Below are 20042 nucleotides of genomic sequence, written 5' to 3'. Positions count from 1 at the left end.
TGGGAACTGGTCCTGTTGCCGTCTAGGAAATTTGTTGTTGGTTGCATGTGGGTGTTTGCTATCAAAGTTGGACCTGATGGTACTATTGATCGCCTCAAAGTTCGTCTTGTAGCCAAAGTTTATACTCAAATTTTAGGGTTGGATTATGGAGATACTTTTTCCCCCGTGGCAAAGATGGCTTCTGTTCGTTTATTTATCGCCATGGCTGCTCTTAAACAATGGCCTCTTTATCAATTGGATGTTAAAAATGCTTTCCTCAATGGTGATTTGCAAGAGGAAATCTATATGGAGCAACCTCCTGGGTTTGTTGCTCAGGGGGAGTCTTTTGGGATGGTATGTCGTCTTCGCAAATCACTATATGGCCTAAAACAATCTCCTAGGGCCTGGTTTGGAAAGTTTAGCAATGTTGTTCAACAATTTGGTATGACTCGGTGTGAAACAGATCATTCTGTTTTTTATCAACACTCGAGTGTTGGATGTGTTTACTTGATAGTATATGTTGATGACATCGTTCTTACAGGGAGTAACAACCATGGCATCTCTCAGTTGAAACAACATATCTGTCACCATTTTCAGACCAAAGATCTTGGCAAACTCAGATATTTCTTGGGTATTGAGGTGGCACAGTCCAATGATGGTATTGTTATATCTCAAAGAAAGTATGCCATGGATATTCTGGAGGAAACTGGGTTGATGAGTTCAAAGTCTGTTGATACACCCATGGATCCCAATACTAAACTTCTACCAAATCAGGGGGAGCCTATATCTGATCCTGAGCAGTATAGACGATTGGTTGGGAAATTGAATTATCTTACTGTTACTCATCCTGACATTTCCTTTGCAGTCAGTGTGGTAAGCCAATTTCTTAATTCTCCATGTGAAGATCATTGGAATGTAGTCATTCGCATCTTGAAGTATATTAAAAAATCTCCTGGAAAAGGATTGTTATATGGTTCTAATAACCATACAAGAGTTGTTTGCTATTCAGATGCTGATTGGGCAGGATCTCCTTCTGATAGAAGATCTACATCTGGGTATTGTGTCTCCATTGGTGGTAACTTGATCTTGTGGAAAAGTAAGAAACAGAGTGTTGTAGCAAGATCTAGTGCAGAAGCAGAATATAGAGCTATGGCCTCAGCTGCCTATGAACTTGTTTGGCTCAAGCAATTGCTTCAAGAGTTACAATTTGGAGATATTACTCAAATGACACTTGTGTGTGACAATTAGGCTGCCCTTCATATTAGCTCTAATCTTGTCTTTCATGAGAAGACTAAACACATTGAGATTGATTGTCATTTCGTTCGGGAAAAGGTTATGTCTGGAGACATCAAGACTGAGTTTGTTAACTCAAGTGATTAGTTAGCAGATATTTTTACGAAGTCTTTACGGGGGCCTAGAATTAATTATATTTGTAACAAGCTTGGCACATACGATTTGTATGCTCCAGCTTGAGGGGGAGTGTTAGATATAGTTTGATATTATTAAGATATTGTTAGATATTGATAACCACAATATCAAACAATATCTTCTATTTAATCTTTTTATTTTCAGTTACTCTTTTTACTTGTACCTCTCTCTATTATAAATAGATTACCCTATGTGTGGTTTATACACAAGGGAGATTAATCTCAATCTCTATCTTCTTTATTCTCAACAGTAAGGATTTAAATTATTTTATGTGTTTGTTCATCCATATTCTAGGTTGGATTTAAATTTGTAAGCTACCTTTACAATGTTATATGAACTATATGTATGGACTATAAAGTTTATAATTCTAATAGTTGTTATCATTATTTTGAATATGAAATAAATCTTGCTAAAGAGGAGATTACCCATTTATTTGCGCTTAAAATTTGATTAAGGATTAATCAAGAATAATGACCTACTTCTCTATCCTACCAAAAGCATAGAGTGTTGTGTTAGGAGAACAATAAAAATGATTCTTTTTATTATTTCCATGGACAATATTCCAAAACCGAATTCTCATTCAGTTTAAAAAGATGTTTGTAGGCCCTTTTTTCTTTGGATTCCCTTATGGCAGAGACACAGTGACATACAAGTATTTTAGCAATTGGTTAAGTCGCTAATTAGGTTGTTTAACAAAAGGATTAATAGGGGGCTAGAAGGGAAACAAAGCAAGCTACATAATATTCTACATGTTTCTAGTAGGTAGTTCTTTTCTTGTTAGTTTCCTACCATTTGGAAGCTGTTTAGGTAGTTAGATAGCATATTCAATAATTAGAGTAATGTAGTTTTCAGTTTTACCACTTTAAGCCTAGTTTAGGTAGTCAAATTTTGGTTTAGGTAGTTTTGTAATGTGACTTGTTTCTTTGCTAAATTTAATGGTTTCAAACTTGTTAGGATAGTTTCTTTACAAATTTTTAAGCTATTTTAGTGTAGTTTCAAGTTTTTAGTTGTTCTAGTCAAGTTTTGTGAGTTTTAAGTAGTAGGTTTTAGAAGTTCTTTTAGGAGTCATGTTTTGAGACTTCATTTGATCATTTTTAGTTAATTAGGACTTGTATGGATGGTTTTAGTTGATGTTTTAGGTGTTTTTTTTTTTACATATTTTGCATCTTTGCTCTCTCGTTATTTTCACTTTCATTATGTGCATATATGTAGAAAAATCTTATTTAAGTTGGGGTTATGCCAATTTGATATAGCATAATTGTGCAATTGTGTGTGTGATTTGCTTTTTGTTAGTGTATCACACCAAGCCAGCTTAACAAAATAATGATAAAACGATCACCATATACCAAGGCATTTGAGTAACCGGCCAAGACCGGTAACCTAGACGTCTAGAGGAACTACTCGCCTAAGACGGTACACGAGCAACACAAACCGTCAAGGGAAGTAGTCAGTTGAGGCCGATAACTTCAATATACTTAGTAAAATGGAAGCCCCCGCGTTCAATAGGTCTTAAGGGCCTGGGTTAGGGCCCAGGCCCACTCACAGCCCAAGCTAGAGCCCAAGTCAAGGCCAGGCTCATGGGATAATCAGACATAATTAATGCTCTATAAATACGCGTGGACCCCAGTAATTAAAGGTACGCATTCCTTAATCACATATTTGACCTTTTTTAGAGTTTTGACTCACTTGAGCTTCGGAGTCCCTTCTGCAGTAACCCCTGCTGGGTCCAAACTGACATGTGTCAAGCAGGAAGAGGCCAACTAAGGAGATAACGGACTACATGGGTAAGGTGATGCTTGTGCCTAACTTATCTTGTTTGTTCTCTGCAAGAACAGTTAGTTAGTATTTTTATAACACTTGCTATTCTTGACCTTTGACCACAATAACATTTTCAAAATAATGAATTTATTTGAAATTTTATAACTACAGTAGAAGAACAAGGATAAGGAGACAGGGACCATAATTTCTATCCTACAACTAGTTCATCCCTTCTAATGCCACAATTTTTATCAGTGTAATGCAACCAACAAGGAAGTCACGACTAAAATGCTTATCTCAAATGATGTGGTACTCTTACTAGAGTATAGAGTTTTCTCGAGTTTTCTTACAATCGTTGTATTTTCAGTAGTTTTTAATTCAATTATTTGTTTATCTATCTAACTGAAAGCTATCAATGGTAGTTGTTTGAAGTGTCTTGGGAGTAATGAGATATGGGAAAAATTAGTGTTACTTATTTTGAGATATAGGGAACTAGCTTGGAGGCCCTTTGCTGAACAACAAGTTTTGTTTTTGGATAAGAAAATCATGTACCCGAAGGCAGACGACAAATATAATGCTACCTACCTGACCAACAAAAATATAAACAATATAATTAAACAAAAATTTAAACAGTGTAGTTAAGCCTATGTTTATTTGGATAAAAGAAATTATTCTAATAACAAAGAAAGTTCTAGAAGGAATAACTACATAGCAAATGAAATCAATGTTATTAACTAATACTTCTAATTCAAGAAAGAAGTCAATGTCTAGACATGCATGCATACTCAACCTTTGTCCATGATTGTGGCTTTAATGTCAAACTAGGTAAGCTCCCCTTGTATTCCCGGTTTCCAAAGATGGGGCACTTGCAAAACCACTCACATGACAATAATAATAATAATACTAGCTAATTAGTACTTAATTAAGCAATCTAGCAATCTAAATATTTTGAATCGAACCACTTCCCTTTTTATCACGTTAACAGAATCACTAGCTTCCAAAATAACAATTTTTTTCCTATACATACTTTCCAGATCATAATGCTCAAAGTTTTCATTGTTCTTTATGCCATTATTTAACTGTGTATCAATCAATCGAAAAGATGATAATCATATTGTAATTTTTTTCATTCAAGATTCCAAGAAATTTTGACATATCTTTCAAAAATACCCAAAATGTAAAACCCCAAACCCCATCACTTACTTGACGAAAAAACCCAATTCATGAGTGTCAACCTCGTTGTTGTTGGAATTGGGATGCCTTACCTTTCTCGCGTGAAGTCAACCTCGTTGTTGCGTTAGCTTTGCGCGACGAACCTCAACGCATCAAGTGGGATGAACCTCAACGGTGGATGAACCTCAGTTGATGAACCTTCAAACTGAGATTTTGAAGTTGTAGTTAGCTTCGGAGTTGTAGAGAACATTGTGACCTTCGGAGTTGCAGAAATCATGGTGAGCTTCAGACATGAGCTTTCGAATGCTTGCATAGGGCTAACTTTTAGAAAGGAATTGCCTAGCTTTTGAATGTGTAACTTAGAAAAAAATATATTTCTAATAAACAAAATTAAAAATTCTTACATACAAAGCATTCTACACCAAATTTCATAGGTAAAGTATCGTATGAAAATTTTCCGCCAAAATCTACCATGCTTACCTATGAAAATTTTCACATATAATTTATTTTTTTTACCTATGAACTTTAATTTTATCTACGACCAACTTTCGTAGATAAATTTAAATTATCTACGAAATATATTTTGTAAATAAATTTTTATAGATAATATACAATTTTCTTGTAGTATATTGTGAAGAATTGAGATAGATGTAATGCTAGGAATGGAAACCTACTTGAATATATAAAACCATGCATGAGATGAATCAAGAACTATCAAACCATTCAAAATTATCAAACCACATTTGGTAGATTTATAGTCAAGTTAGCACCCAGGTTTTACAGCACTAGGTTTATTTGGTCTAATATACAAAACTGAATTTATGCAATGTATTCACAGACTAACAATTAAAAACCGATTTGGTAGTAGAACCAACATGACAACATTTTGATCCAATGTATATTATTTATTCTACAATGCACAATTGAGTAACTTTACCAAACATAAATGCAAACAAGTTTAAAATTCTCTTAATTGACTACTAGAATGGAGAATTTAACAAGAACAATAACATAGTCAAAAATCCTAATTATAACCAAAGCATGAAACCTAAAATATCAAAATTAAGTAACCTTACTAGCAAGAACTAGAAATTAAAGTCTAAACCAATAATTAAGTTCACAATCATGACTCTAGTGTAGAAAAAAGTGTAAAACAACATTTAAAACTAGAATTAAGCATCACAATCCAAAATTCAATATCCAAAGTCAACTTAGGGAATTTCAAACATAATGAAAACAATGAACATGGATGAAAGATTAATGAACTTCCTTTCTAAACATGTTTAGTCTTCTTAAGCATGTGCCTTCATCCTTGGTTAGGGTCAATCCTTCATCACACATGAACACAACCAATTACAAACCTCCCTACTCGTAAAAAATCCAAGTGTGAACGCATCATCCTATGAACCTCCTCGCTCGTACTTCTCACACAAAGGAACCACCATAACGAACCTCCTCGTCCGTATTTTATCATGCGTATGATCCTCCCTTATGAACCTCCCCGTTTGTAACATTCAAGTGTAGCATATCCATAACCCAACATGAGGAGCCCATAGGATTCATACCTTATCGCTTACCACACTTAATCACACTTAGCATACAAGCCCCTTAATTTCTCAATGGAACCAGATCACAAGACCATCACACTCACGTATGCATAAAAACCAAAACCCGCAACCAACCTTTTGACCATCGCCTGGCAGAACAAAAGCTCCGCCTATCGGTTCCTATTGTAGACCACCTAGCAGTTCAGTAACACCGCCTGGTGCCACACCCTCTAGGGCCTCCTTGTCCCACCTATCGCTTGGCGGTCCAACAGTGCCACCATGCGCTATACTAGTAGCGTCAAACTGTTGGTTTATGTCCCAAAACAGGTTCCAATTTACCAACCACTAATGCATACTTCCATAATACAATAACACAGATCCACACGTCACAACATGCCTCAAAACACACTACCACACATCAGATGCATTATCTTATATCCACACATGCATTCACTACTTTGGCTCATATTAACACATGAAATTAACAACGAATCATGAACTCACCAATACAATACCTGCAATAGTTCCTTTAATCCATCCCCTCATGCCAAACCAAGTTTCACTTACATACCACACTTTCATTGATACACCAAACTCCCCAAAACAGTAGCAATCTGGCCTTATTATATCAATTTGGCCTTCCCATATCTGTACACGCTCAATTACATTCAACCAAACACGACAATCACAACCTTTTTAACATGGACAACAAACATTATCGTCATCACACATTCATTTTTTTCCCAAGCCCAAAGTTAAACCCTTATGTTGATTTATTCAACGAATCACTAAGGTATCATCACAATAGTGGCATTTCCAAAATTTTATATCAATGAACACTCAAAGAAGGATAAAATTACAGAAGAACTAACTTTGCACCACAACACCAACCAACCCATTGAGTAAAGTGATGGACAAGTTAATAGTTTCATCCAGGTTTAGCTTCTCTTGCAAGCTTCTCTAATCATCACAACCAAGTGTGACTGGACCAAATACCAGCAAAACCTTCACAACACCACAAAATCATCTAAGTCCCACTCTTTCAAATGAACTGCATAAACAAGATGATACAAAATCTTCAAGTGAGATGAATTTGAGGACAAATTCTCTTTAAGAAGGAGGGTACGATAGAAGTCTATTTCCTAAACTTCAAGTGGTACGAATTTGAGGACAAATTCTCTTCAAGAAAGAGGGAATGATAGAGGACTATTCCAAGATTCCATACAAGAAGAACTTGAAGATGAACTTTTGGATTTTCTTTTAGAAATTAATTATGTTTTATGTTTTGGGCTTTAAGCTTTCTTTTATAATTAGTTTATGCTTTTATGTTTTGGGATTGGGCCTTCTTGTAGGGTTTACAGGTTTGCTTAAACTTATGTGCCTATAAATAAAGGTACTAAAAACTGATGTGGAGACTTTTAGTCATATATTGAGTTTGATTTCATTAAAAAGAGAATTCTCTTTATTCTTGGCTTAGGCCTCTGGTTCTTATCAAAGATTAACATCTTTGTGGCGAATCTTCACTTGACTTATTAATATGCTAGATTGTGGCGTCCTCCATCTCTATCTTATTCTGCGTTCTTCTCTGATTTATTCATTTTGTGCCTCTTGAGGATTCAAATTCAGAAATGATCATACTCTTTCCTAGATAGGATTGTATCATCTGGTATCTAGAGATAGATTCTGGTTTAAATTTCTTCTTATATGTTATTTTTCTGTCATATAAAAAAACTACAATTTTTCAATGTCTCCTTGTTCTGTTTTTTGTTTTAAATTTTGTTTGTTTCGTTTGTAAGGAGTGAAACCCCTAAGGTTGTTTCCAATTTGGTTGAATTTTTTTTATTTGGCGTATTTTTTTTTCTGTTCTTTATTTAAATTGTGTATTTCTACATTTGATTCGTGAAAATTATTTGTTTTTGTGTTTGGGATTTGCAAGTACACTTACTTTTGATTTACATGAGTATGAGGATTTAAAGGATCAATTGTTTAAGTTTGTTTTTTTGTTGAACTACAAAAAAAAAATATTGTGGATCAAGGCCAAAGGAAACAAATATATATTGGAAAAAGAAATAAAAAAAGAAGGATCCAAAAAAAAGGGAGTTCAACATAACTTTTATTGCAATTTATTTGTGATTTATTGATATCTCCTTGCAATCAGTCTTTCTCTTAAAGTCTCTGTGTTGTCTCATTTGAATCTCTTTGGTAGTCCTATTATTTTCTAATTTTAATTTTCTTGTTTTGTGTCTTTAAAATTCCTTGAAGTTTTGTCTAGAGTTTTGAATTTTCTTTATCCTCTAAAGTCAAGATTTATATCTCGCAACATTTTTCACATTGTTTGTTCACTCTTTGCTTAAGTTACTAGAGTTCTTTGTTAAGCCCTAAAGGGAATTTGAGTGGTAAAAGGCAAGAGAGTACATTCAAGAAAAGCCTATAAGTGTGATACACGAGTGAAAAATTGAGTGAAACACTTAGCAGAGTGGTGAGGTCCCAATAAATAAATAAATAAATAAAAACAATATTGTTGCTAACATTTGCTTATAGGGCATGACTTCTTCCCAGAATAGTGAGCCTCTATCACCTAAGACTGTGACACTTATGGTTGCACTTGATAAGCTCACATTACAAATGAATCAAATGCAACAACACAATCAACAACAGTTCGAAAGGCTCCAAAAGTTTAATGAAGATGTGAGCGTGAGATTAGAGGGAGTGGAGAGAAGAAGAAGGAGACATGATGATTCAGACCATTCTTCTCATAATGATGAAGCGTCATATGTTTTTAGGCCACGACGAGGCCAAACACGAGAGGCAATTGGGAACCACATGCTTAGGAGGGATAATGATGAGGAGGAGCATGATTTTAAGCCAAGACAAGGCCAAAGACGATAGGAGTTCGGGAACCACACACCTCGAAGAGATAAGATGTGGAGGAAGATTATAATTCCTAAATTTAATGGAGCTAATGACCCAGAAGCCTACCTGGCATGGAAAATGAAGCTTGACCAAATCTTTAACTCTTACGATTATGAGGATGATGATAAGGTGCTTATGGCTTCCTTGGAGTTTGAAGGCTATGCTATGAATTGGTGGAATCAAATCACCGTGGACATAGCTAGAAGAAGGCAATTGCCAATTTCTACATGGGAGCAATTAAAGGTAGCTATGAAGGAAAGATTTGTGCCTCCTTATTATAAAAAAGAGATCTTCAACAAATTACAAAGACTTACACAGGGAAATAAGAGTGTTGAAGAGTATGTTCAAGAGATAGAGGTCACCTTGATGAAAGCTGAAGTGGAAGAAACACATATGGCTACAATGGATAGATTCTTGAATGGATTAAATAGGGAGATTTAAGATGTGGTGGAAATGCACCATTATTAGACCTTGGAGGATCTTATTCACCAATCCACCAGAGTGGAACAACAACTTAAGAGAAGAAGTGCCTATAGGAAGTCATCCACCTCATGGAGAGATACAGAGAAATATAAGAAGGAGGGAGCTACTTCTACCATTCCTAAATCTAAGGAGAAGGAGTCCCCAAATGGTAAAGTAACTTCTCAAGCTAGTAATGATGATTCTTCACGTTCTAGTGCAATAAAATGTTTTAAATGTTTGGGTAGAGGACATATCGCAGTTGAATGTCCCAACAGAAGAACTGTGATGTTGTTGGTGAATGGTGAGTACATTAGTGAGCATTCCGCGGGTGAATCATCTAGTAGTGATGAGGAGGAAAAGGAGTGTGAAGTCCCCCCTGTGGAGGGAGATCTCTTGATGGTTAAGCGGTTGTTGGGTAGTATGAATACGGAGGAAGATGAGAGCCAAAGAAGAAATATTTTCCATTCTAGATGTATGGTTAGGGGAAAGGTGTGTTCATTCATCATTGATGGAGAAAGTTGTACAAATGTAGCTAGTAAACGACTAGTGGAAAAGCTTGGTTTGGTGACATCTATGCACCCCAGTCCTTATACTTTGCAATGGTTGAGTGAGGATGGAGAATTGGTGGTAGATAAGCAGGTGAACATTGCTTTCTCTATAGGTAAATATGTCGATGAGGTAGTATGTGATGTGGTACCTATGGAGGTGAGTCACTTGTTGTTGGGGAGGCCTTGGCAATATGATAGAAAGGTAACCCATGATGGTCTAACCAATAAGTATTATTTCCTGTTTATGGGGCAGAAGGTGTCCCTAACACCTTTATCTCCTAGAGAAGTTTGTGAGGATCAAATTAAGATGAGAGTGAGAAGAGAGCAAGAGAGAAAAGAAGGAAGAGAGAAAATTCCAGAAAAAGGAAAGAAAAAGGAAGGTAAAAAAATAAGGAGTGATAAAAGCCTTTTATTGAGAGAAAAAGAAATAAACAGAGCGTTGATTAAGAAACAGCCCTTATATTTGTTTATGCCTAACAATATTTGTCTCTCTTCTATACAAGTTTATTTGTCTTTAGGTATGGAGCAATTTCTCAAGAAGTATGATGATGTCTTTCCTAAAGACATCCCTCATGGTTTATCTCCTAAAAGGGGTACTGAGTATAATATAGATCTCATTCAAGGTGCATCCCTTCCTAATAGGCTAACTTATAGGAGTAACACAATAGAAACGAAAGAGCTACAGAAGCAAGTGGAGCAACTTATGAACAAAGGATCGGTTCAAGAAAGTTTGAGTCCATGTGTTATTCTAGTCATTCTGGTACCTATGAAAGATAGATTGGGGTCAATGTGCAATGACTGCGGGGCCATCAAATATATCATTATAAGATGCGTATTTGATCCGGGAAGACCTTTCAGAATTCGGGTCAAATTCTCTCCAAATAGGGGAGAATGATACAGAATCTTCAAGTGAGACGAATTTGAGGACAAACTCTCTTTAAGAAGGAGGGTACGATAGAAGTCTATTTCCTAAACTTCAAGTGGTACGAATTTGAGGACAAATTCTCTTCAAGAAGGAGGGAATGATAGAGGACTATCCCAAGATTCCATAAAAGAAGAACTTGAAGATGAACTTTTGGATTTTCTTTTAGAAATTAATTATGTTTTATGTTTTTGGGCTTTGAGCTTTGAGCTTTCTTTTATAATTAGTTTATGCTTTTATGTTTTGGGCTTGGGCCTTCTTGTAGGGTTTATAGGTTTGCTTAAACTTATGTGCCTATAAATAAAGGTACTAAAAACTGATGTGGACACTTTTAGTCATATATTGAATTTGATTTCATTAAAAAGAGAATTTTCTTTGTTCTTGGCTTAGGCCTCTGGTTCTTATCAAAGATTAACATCTTTGTGGCAAATCTTCACTTGACTTATCAATCTGCTAGATTGTGGCGTCCTTCATCTCTGTCTTATTCCGCGTTCTTCTCTGATTTATTCGTGTCGTGCCTCTTGAGGATTCAAATTCAGAAACGATCATACTCTTTCCTGAATAGGATTGTATCACAAGCTAAGAAAAAAATTACACCTAATATCACAAGTCAACACCTCTACAAATTGTCTAGCATTTCCAAAGTAAAACTGAAACTTCCATAAAACTCTACAAATTATGTTCTTACACTCAAATTATAGATAATTGAATTAAGAATGTGATGCAAAAAGAATAAACTTAACTGGATAACTATTAAAAAGTTATAGATCAAACAAGCAGCATAGGTCAAAATTGTCAGAATTTACTTTTACACTTATTAACAAAATATCTATCTAAAAACTCCAAATTAACACATTTTCAACAAAAAAAAAAACGCAAGACTTTTACTAAGAAAAAAAAATCTGAACTAAAAACAAAAAAAATAGAACTAAATAAGGCCCAAAAGGAATGCTATAAACTATCAAAAGTGCAATAAAATAGGGACTTAATAATTTGTTTGATGAATCACTTTGTCTTGTTTCGTTTGACTAGTGTTTATTTGTACTTTCATCATTTGATGGTGTTTGACATCATATCATCTAGTATAGGGATGTCAATAAAACTCGTACCGCGGGTATCCGCAGATAAAACTCGCAATGAGTAGGAAACGAGTATTAAAAATTAATACTCGCTACCCGTGAGTACATGTATTTTTGATACCTGCATGTTAACGGGGCGGGTATGGGTATCATAATATTCGTACCCACTAAACTTTAATTCACAAAAATACCCTCATATATATTAGTAAAAAATATTCTGACCTATTTTTTTCTAAGTTGCACATCTTGTCTTCTGTCTTCATTCTTCTCGTTTCAAGTATTGGTACGTTGTCTTCTTCTAGGTACATCCCTTAACATTCTTCTTTTTCCTTTCTTTGAAATTGGGCATAATCAAACCCTATATAGATAGTGACGTTTATGGTATGCTTGTTGTCAAATGATGGAATCAAAATAAGAATACTTGGCACGTGACAGTTGAGATTTATTATTTATTTATTTATCAGGAATCAATCGGAGAAAAAACATTAATTAAAGAATTTTCATTGTGTTGAACGTCATTTTATATTTCTTTTTAATTATTTGGACTTGTATGAACTTGAGTTTATTTGAACTTTATTTAAAATTTATGACAATGATGTATTTTATTTTATTTTATTTGAATTTATGATTAAATATTTATTTTTTAAATAATTTTGTAAATACCCACGGGTACTCGTGGATACCTACGAATATAAAAAAATAGGCGGGTACCCACATAATGGATATCCGACGAATATGGGTACGAATACGGGACAGATATTTATACAGTAGATAGGGTACGAGGATGCTATTACCCCTATCCTATCCCTACCGTTGATATCCCTAATCTAGTCAATACATTGCCTAGTATGGTCTGGTCATCTCTCTTTTACTTGGATCATGTGATCTCCATAAATGCTTTCTTAATAAATCTTGTTTCAACTCATTAACACACGTTAGATTGAATATGAATATATCAGGTATGCATCAAATTTATTATTAGTAGTGCATGTCTTAATCATAAATTCATAGTCTAATCAACCTATTCTTCTTTAATCATCTTACGGTTTATTACAGTCTAGCATTGGTTGTTCTTTCTTAGTATAATATGTGCCAAACATTTTTTTATTCATCTGTTACTAAACGACCCTAAATGTAGTAATATTTCTACCTTTCCGATGTTTAACCTAATATAATGAAATTGTATTATTTATGTACTCAACCTCGTTTATGTTTATGTTGTTCAATGTTGTTTCTTGCAAATGTAGTAAGAGGCCAGGAGTAATACCCTATTTACTTTATTTAATTGTTGGACTTAGTGTGGTTGCCCATTTCTATTATTAAATATCCTATTTATTGTTATTTAATTTTAAATTATTTTCAAAAAAAAAATGGAAAATATTGTACATGAAAAATTAAACTGATAATTAGTATCATTGTTAATAGTAAATAATTTATTTTACATCTTTATACATTATTCTCACATAAAAATAAAATCATGATAAGTTAACATTAAAGACGACAACAAATCGGATTAAATATGAATAACATTTATGTTATTAGTTTCATTTATCACATTATCTGTTATTTGTCGGATATTTATAAGTGAATACTTATGATTTTTTTATACCTGAATTGGTGGATATTTTATTTTTGTTTTTCTAAAATATTAAAAAAAATTATTTAAAATGAAATCTTTAAAATATAAACTTAGCTAAAATATTAATTTTTAAGTACAATTCAAATAAAATTAATTAGTAAAATATTAATACAAATGAATTTTTTTTTTCTAAAAGGTAAAGTTAAACGAGTTACACCAAGATATACGTTTTAAAATGTTAATACTTTATAAAATAATTTCAATTTTATTAGTCTAAATAAAAAAAACATAAATATATAAAGTCAAATTTTAAACAATTCTTTCATAATGTTTTTTTCCAAATAAATTCATATTAGGCATCACATTAAAATTTTATTAAAAAGAGAAAGAAAAATAGGAAAACCACACTAAATCCATGATAAAAAAAAAAAAACATGGCTATAAAACATCAAATCATTTAAATGGTTCTCTATGATTTTCTTCAAGAAAAATATGATAAACTTTGAACTTTGTATGTTTAAAAAAATGCAAACACCAAACAATACCAATAATCAAATTCCTCAACATATTAAGAGACTTATAATTAGTCAATCCTCTCACATTCCAAAAAGAACCTCTAAACTCATTAGTACTTTCTAGATGTTTTTGTTTTGGAAAATTTAATATTAACTTTCTTTCGTAATCTACCCCTGTCGGATTTTCTAAATGTTTGAATTGATTCATCATCCTCTTTAATATTAGAATCTACTCTCTCATCAAGCATATTAATACATTTAAAAGTTAATTTCAATTTCTCCGCAAAATAAATTTTATTAGACGTCAAAAAATTATAAACTGTCTTAGAATTACTATGTGATGAATTTAGTTGTTGTAAAACATGCAAACTAATAATAATGGAAGTGATATTCTCTAAAGAAAACATATTAATCAAAGGATCAGACTCTAACACACCACTATTAGAAACATTTAGATTATTAATAGAAAAAGATTTATTAGATTTATTCTCAACATAAATATTATAGTGATTAACCATCACAATAGACTAAACTACATGAGGTTGAACTACATGCACTAGAGACTATATCACAAGCTCCACTAATAATTTGTTTTGATAACTTGAATTAAAAAGTACTCAAATAAAATTTACTGGTAATTATTAATAGATAAAAGATATCGACAGACTCAAATACCATAATATTCATACTTGTCACATTATCAAATGGATAATTAAATACATATATTCGTTTTCATAGGTATTCACGAAGATTATCTAAATTTTCCTCGCAAATGTCCACGAGTACAATTTTTTTTTCATCCCAAATGACAGTTTTCCCTTCTTACATTCAACTTACAACTTTAACAATTTATATTTTATTATAATATAATATTTTATTAAATAAAACAGGTGCAAAGTAGATATTTTTAATGAACAATGGTGTTAAAATATATTTTTCCAATACAATAAACCTGGGCCTTAATTTGCGCCTCGCATTTTGGTAGGACAGGTCACATCACATACCACAATATTACATCAACGAAAAGAAAGACAAAACGCCAAAAACAATCCACCGTGTTGAAAGTTGATACTGCGATGCCAGCCATATCAATGGGACCACCCTAGCTAACCACCAAATGAGTAACAATAATATCATAATGAAACCACTAACTTTGCTTTCAAAACTTTCAATATCTTTATAAAGAAATGAAAGAGTGATTTGGAGAACCAAACCAATTAACATGATAGAAATAATCAATTACTAATCCAATACGAATCATTCCTTATTCTACAGTGCAACTACCATCATCAGAAATGCATACCAAAACAAGAAGCCTATTATGTATTGATGTCATCTTGATTTCCATGGTTTGTGCTAGGTCACTGACTCTAGCCAAGGACTCTATTGTTTGTGGTGTGCTAGGTCACTGATTTCCATAGTTTTTGTATGTATACCATTTGAGCAATAAAACTGAAAAATGGATATCAAATGATCTAATGAATGGTCTGAGAAAAACAATCAAAATTTACAAAGGCAACAAAAACCAGCATCTCAATTTCCAACCCCACCTATGCACACTTGGAAGTATAGACCAAAATGTGTGAAGAATCCTAATTGCCCCAGAAAGGTGTTATAAGTGCTACCATGGTTTAAGGTCCCCCACAGGCCCAGCAGTCCAATTCAAGGCCTTCTCTCCTGGTTTCAAGAAGACAGTGCGGTCGTGCGGCAGTTTCCGAGCAAGGCCATTCAAAACTTGATGGAAAGCATCACCGGGTTGCGCCGGTTGAGGGAACAGCATAGCTTGCTTCATGGAAGGGTTGGCAAGTAATCTCTGTTTCCTCAAGATAACTTCTGGTGGAATAGATGTGAGTATAGTGTCTAGTTGAGGTACATCTTTTTCATCAACATATACACCTATCTCTTCCCAAGGGATTGCATCAGCAAATGGAAGAACAATATCATCTGCAATGATCACTGGGATGCAGCCAAATATCACAGCTTCAACCAGTCTTGGGCTCCAAGGGGCCCATCCAAGTGGACACAAGCAGAACACAGCTCGCTGCATGTCTTCGTAGTATGTTGTTGGATGCTCTGTGGAAATGTCAAACAGAGGATTGTCCTTAAAGTTCTCCCACACTGCTGCTCTTGCACCTCTGTAACATACCAAAGTTCAGTCAGTTTGAGCCTTCACCATGGTTTTGTTGTTTTTTCCATGAAAGCATGAAGACATGGAACCAAACTTCATGCATGATTAAATTACTTAGTTTTCAGTAAGAATACTAGAAGGAACCAATTAGAACATGAATGTTGTTAATCCAATTATGCTTGACTAGTTTCAATAACTAAATACTAAATAAATTTTAAGTCAAAAGATCTTATGCAAACATGATAGAAAGATAAATGAAAACTAAAAACACTCACATGTCACATGTCCAAATCCGATCCTTTAAGTTTGTGGGGTGTAAAACATAAGACCTACCTTGCATAGTAGCCACCTTCAGGGTCATTTCCAACATCATAAAACAGTCCCCGGAAGTAAACAAAAATGGACCTAGGCGTCTTTTCAGGAATTAGGTGTGCGTGCATTTTCTGTGGAGGGGCATATGGAGGAATGGTGATTGAGCCCTCTTTCAGGCAAACATGATTCCTCTGTCCAAATGTCTGAACCAAGGTAGCACGCTGCAGCAGTGGAAGAATTCCTCTTTCTATTGCTTTCTCCTCCTGGAACAAAATAACAAGGTAAAAATGCTTATTACAATATCCATGTACAGCTTTAGTACTGGAATTCAAGGTGCTTCTCACCAAACTTCGCATAATGTGTTTGAATGCTCAATTGAACTATTAGTTGTGAAAATAGAAAAATTGAAATGGAACACTAAATTTCTTACTTGATAATGGAAGCAAGCTCCAAAGTCATGAGGGGTTACAAAGAAATGATCTGCCCCTTCTGTCCTGTTCCAGTAAGGCCAGTTTGAAGAAATAAGCTGTATGGCACTTCGCATCATTCGTGGAGACTTGAAAGGTAAGGGGAGGCCATTTGGTGTCAAGTCACAAGTGGTGTATACAGGGGTGTAAAACCAATCAGCTTCTTCCGGATTAAGGGTTCGGACAGGGCTAGATAATAGAAACCGGTGCATAAAGATCTCAGCAGCAAACATATGAGTGAGGCATCTAGGGTCCTTTTGCAGGATTTTCTTATTATATTTGCTCGGAAGTTCATAAACAAAAACTTTTAACCTTCCCACTGGATCATCTTCTAACACGTCACCGGCACTACCTACAATTGGTTCAACCACATGATTAGTACTCTCAGTTCCTTACATAACTATAATATAGCGGATTTGAAATAGATAAAACAGCACAAAGAAGTCTGAGACTTGACTCCAATTTATCTCCAAATTCTGAATCAGAATTGCTTAATGCAAGTCATTCAGAAATAATACAAAGAATCAAACTTAATATTAACCCCTTGAATTCCATGCAACCAGGTGAGGTGTATATATCACACTGTTTATGTGTATGTATCACAAGAGTTTTAGATAAAAAAAATTTCACCATACTCCCATTCCAACTGCTTAGTCATTGGATTTTAATCCAACATATGCTACTTCCTGACAATCTCTACGCCATTATGCCGAGTTGAATATAACACCATCATAACATCTAAGTATCAACACAGTTAGGAGCAACATTCTTTCGTGATAGAAAATGCATGCAAAGTACACTCATTTTTCACTTAACTCACCTGCAAGAAAACGGGTACAGAATTATAAGGTTTTAATTAATGATTTTTCATTTAGATCTAATTAACCCATTAAAGAAAGAGGTATCCTGTAGAATTTCGAACTTAATTTACATTAAAAAAAAAATAGACACAATGTTTTTTTTTTTTTGCTGTAATTCTAGCAGAAAGAGAGGGATATAGTGAACCTACTTTCCTTCAGATTCCAGTGTCAAAGTTTAAACATCAAAAGTATAGGAGAAACCCTTATGTAATTCAGGAAGATCCCAAACTTCAGAATGACAATAACCTTCTGGCATTCTACCTTTAATAATGAAGAATGCTTGAAAAAAGGCACCACTTCAACCTTAACTTAAAATGAAAGTGATTTGCTCCTCTCTTATCATATCAAGCAATAGAAAACACACCAAAGGCTACTGGCATAAAAACCTATTTATCTTCTTGGGTGAATTTGAGTACTAAGGATGCAGGGACCTACCAATATGTTTCTAAATTGCTCTAAATATATTTTCATAGCTCATTGGAAAAATATCTTTTGCAAGCAATATCTTAAAAGCATCCTCGGTGTGCACATATATGCTTCTTCCAACCTCTTAAGCTGATTGCTAGTACTGGAATATAGGAAGTTTGTAGCAAATGAAGAGGACAACAAAAATCTCTATGAAAAAAACTGGTTTTTCCTTTTCCTCCTTCTCACACTATATTACGAAGTACTGCAGCACTAATAAAGGTTAGATTCAGAATCAGGCCACGGCATGATTTAAAATAAGTCAACAAAGGTCATCAAGATCTCGTGCCAATCCATATAACCTTACTAAAGTGAAAATTGACTAAAACACAACCCTAAATTGAAAAACAGCCCCTTCCGGTGTACGTCTTTTTCAATTTCTGGGACCAATTTCAGCACGTAACTTATTGTACCTGACCCTAGATCCTCCTGCGCTAGATAAGAATCTGTCTTCGCATTGCCATATATTACAATATAAACAGCTACACAAAACCAGTCCCAGAAATAGATCATACTACAAAGAATTGGGGTCGTGTGCATCCCAAAATATCAAACCAGAAAAATTTTAGGACATGGTAATAGTAGTTTCTAAATAGAATGTTTGGCACTTCCCAATTTTGAAATGGCCATTATAAGAATCTAAATCATTACATGCAATGCTGAAGAACTAGCATTCTGTGCTTGAAACACTGAATGGAAGAATAACATCTCAAAAGCTAGTCAACGATTTATGTAATAGATATTTTCCGAATCAACCTAAAACCAAAGTAGATCTTAGTTAAATCAACTCTCAACCCGCAAAAACACACCACTGAAAACTATAACAAGAAATTATAAACCATTAAGACCAACAAACAGGAATGAAATTCACCAGAACTGAAATCTCTAAGACCCAAATCAACAAAAGCAAACCAATCCAATCCAATCAAATCAAATCAACAGAACACTGGATAAATCGACCTCAGAAAGAATCTGATGAAACAAGTAGAAACGGGGGCGAAAACAAACTTTGAAGAACCCCACCTGAAATTCTCTCAGTAGGTTGATGTCGACCCAGCTCCACAGCCCCAATTGAAAGAACAGAAGAAGCCCAAAGAAGGCAAAGGAACCCCACCTTCCAAAAATCCATTCTTTTTTCTTTTTTTGTCACCCAGAAACTCCTTGATCCGATTAACCTCGGTGGTGGCTGCAACTGCAAATAACGGGAGTTGAGATTATAAGGCAAAAGAAGAAGTCAATTGTGGTCAGCAGAAGAAGGTGGCGAAGGCGATGGTTAAAACGTCACAAGGGAAAGTGGTTGCGAGAGATTTCTTCGCAATGGAAGAAAGGGATGTGTGTTCTTCCCAGCAACAATGAGAGAGACAGAGAGAGATACGAAAATATTATTTGAGGGACCAAAAGAGAGTGAATTTGCTTTGAAGAAATAAGGACAAAGGGTTTTCCTTAGTGAAAGAAAAAGTATGGAAAATGGGTTATTGCTGAAGATTGAAGAAGAAGAAGAGGCTTTTGCCAAAATTTTCTGAACAAGTCTGGTTTTCTTTATTGACGGTTTGATGGGAGGTCCATCTCAGAATACCATATTAGGCACCAAAATTCAACTACGTCACGCTGTGAAGTTCAACCATTACTTCAGTATTATTGTTGCTTTTTTTTTACCTGTATGAGTGTGTCACTGTGTTTTGAAATTGAACAATAACAGAACCACGTTCTTGATACAATTTGTTCTCAAATTTATTACCGCCATCAAATTAGGGAGTGAGTTTCTTCAAACAGAAATTAGTAAATAATTGAATTCAAGATACTAATAAAAGTTTGGTAAAATAGTCAATTTGTCTCTTTAAATTTTCATTAATCCAGTTTCACCCACTTTTAATCCTTAAAAAATAGAATAATACTTTAATTATTTG

At 34.3% G+C, this 20042-nt stretch overlaps 1 protein-coding gene across 1 annotated transcript; it reads right to left on the bottom strand.

Annotated features, from left to right (window-relative positions):
• Positions 1 to 15199: 15199 nt before the first annotated feature.
• On the bottom strand, positions 15200 to 19782 carry LOC114163355 (probable beta-1,4-xylosyltransferase IRX10L). Its single transcript, XM_028047619.1, has 4 exons — positions 19159 to 19782; positions 16774 to 17162; positions 16365 to 16606; positions 15200 to 16038 (listed from the first exon to the last, which is right to left on the bottom strand). The coding sequence occupies exons 1-4, from the start codon at positions 19262 to 19264 to the stop codon at positions 15525 to 15527; spliced, it is 1251 nt and encodes a 416-aa protein (XP_027903420.1). The 5' UTR covers positions 19265 to 19782; the 3' UTR covers positions 15200 to 15524.
• Between the last annotated feature and the right edge of the window lie 260 nt (positions 19783 to 20042).

Source organism: Vigna unguiculata, chromosome 9 (assembly GCF_004118075.2).
Source record: "Vigna unguiculata cultivar IT97K-499-35 chromosome 9, ASM411807v1, whole genome shotgun sequence".
Taxonomy (NCBI): domain Eukaryota; kingdom Viridiplantae; phylum Streptophyta; class Magnoliopsida; order Fabales; family Fabaceae; genus Vigna; species Vigna unguiculata.
This window is presented reverse-complemented; position numbering and strand designations above follow the sequence as displayed.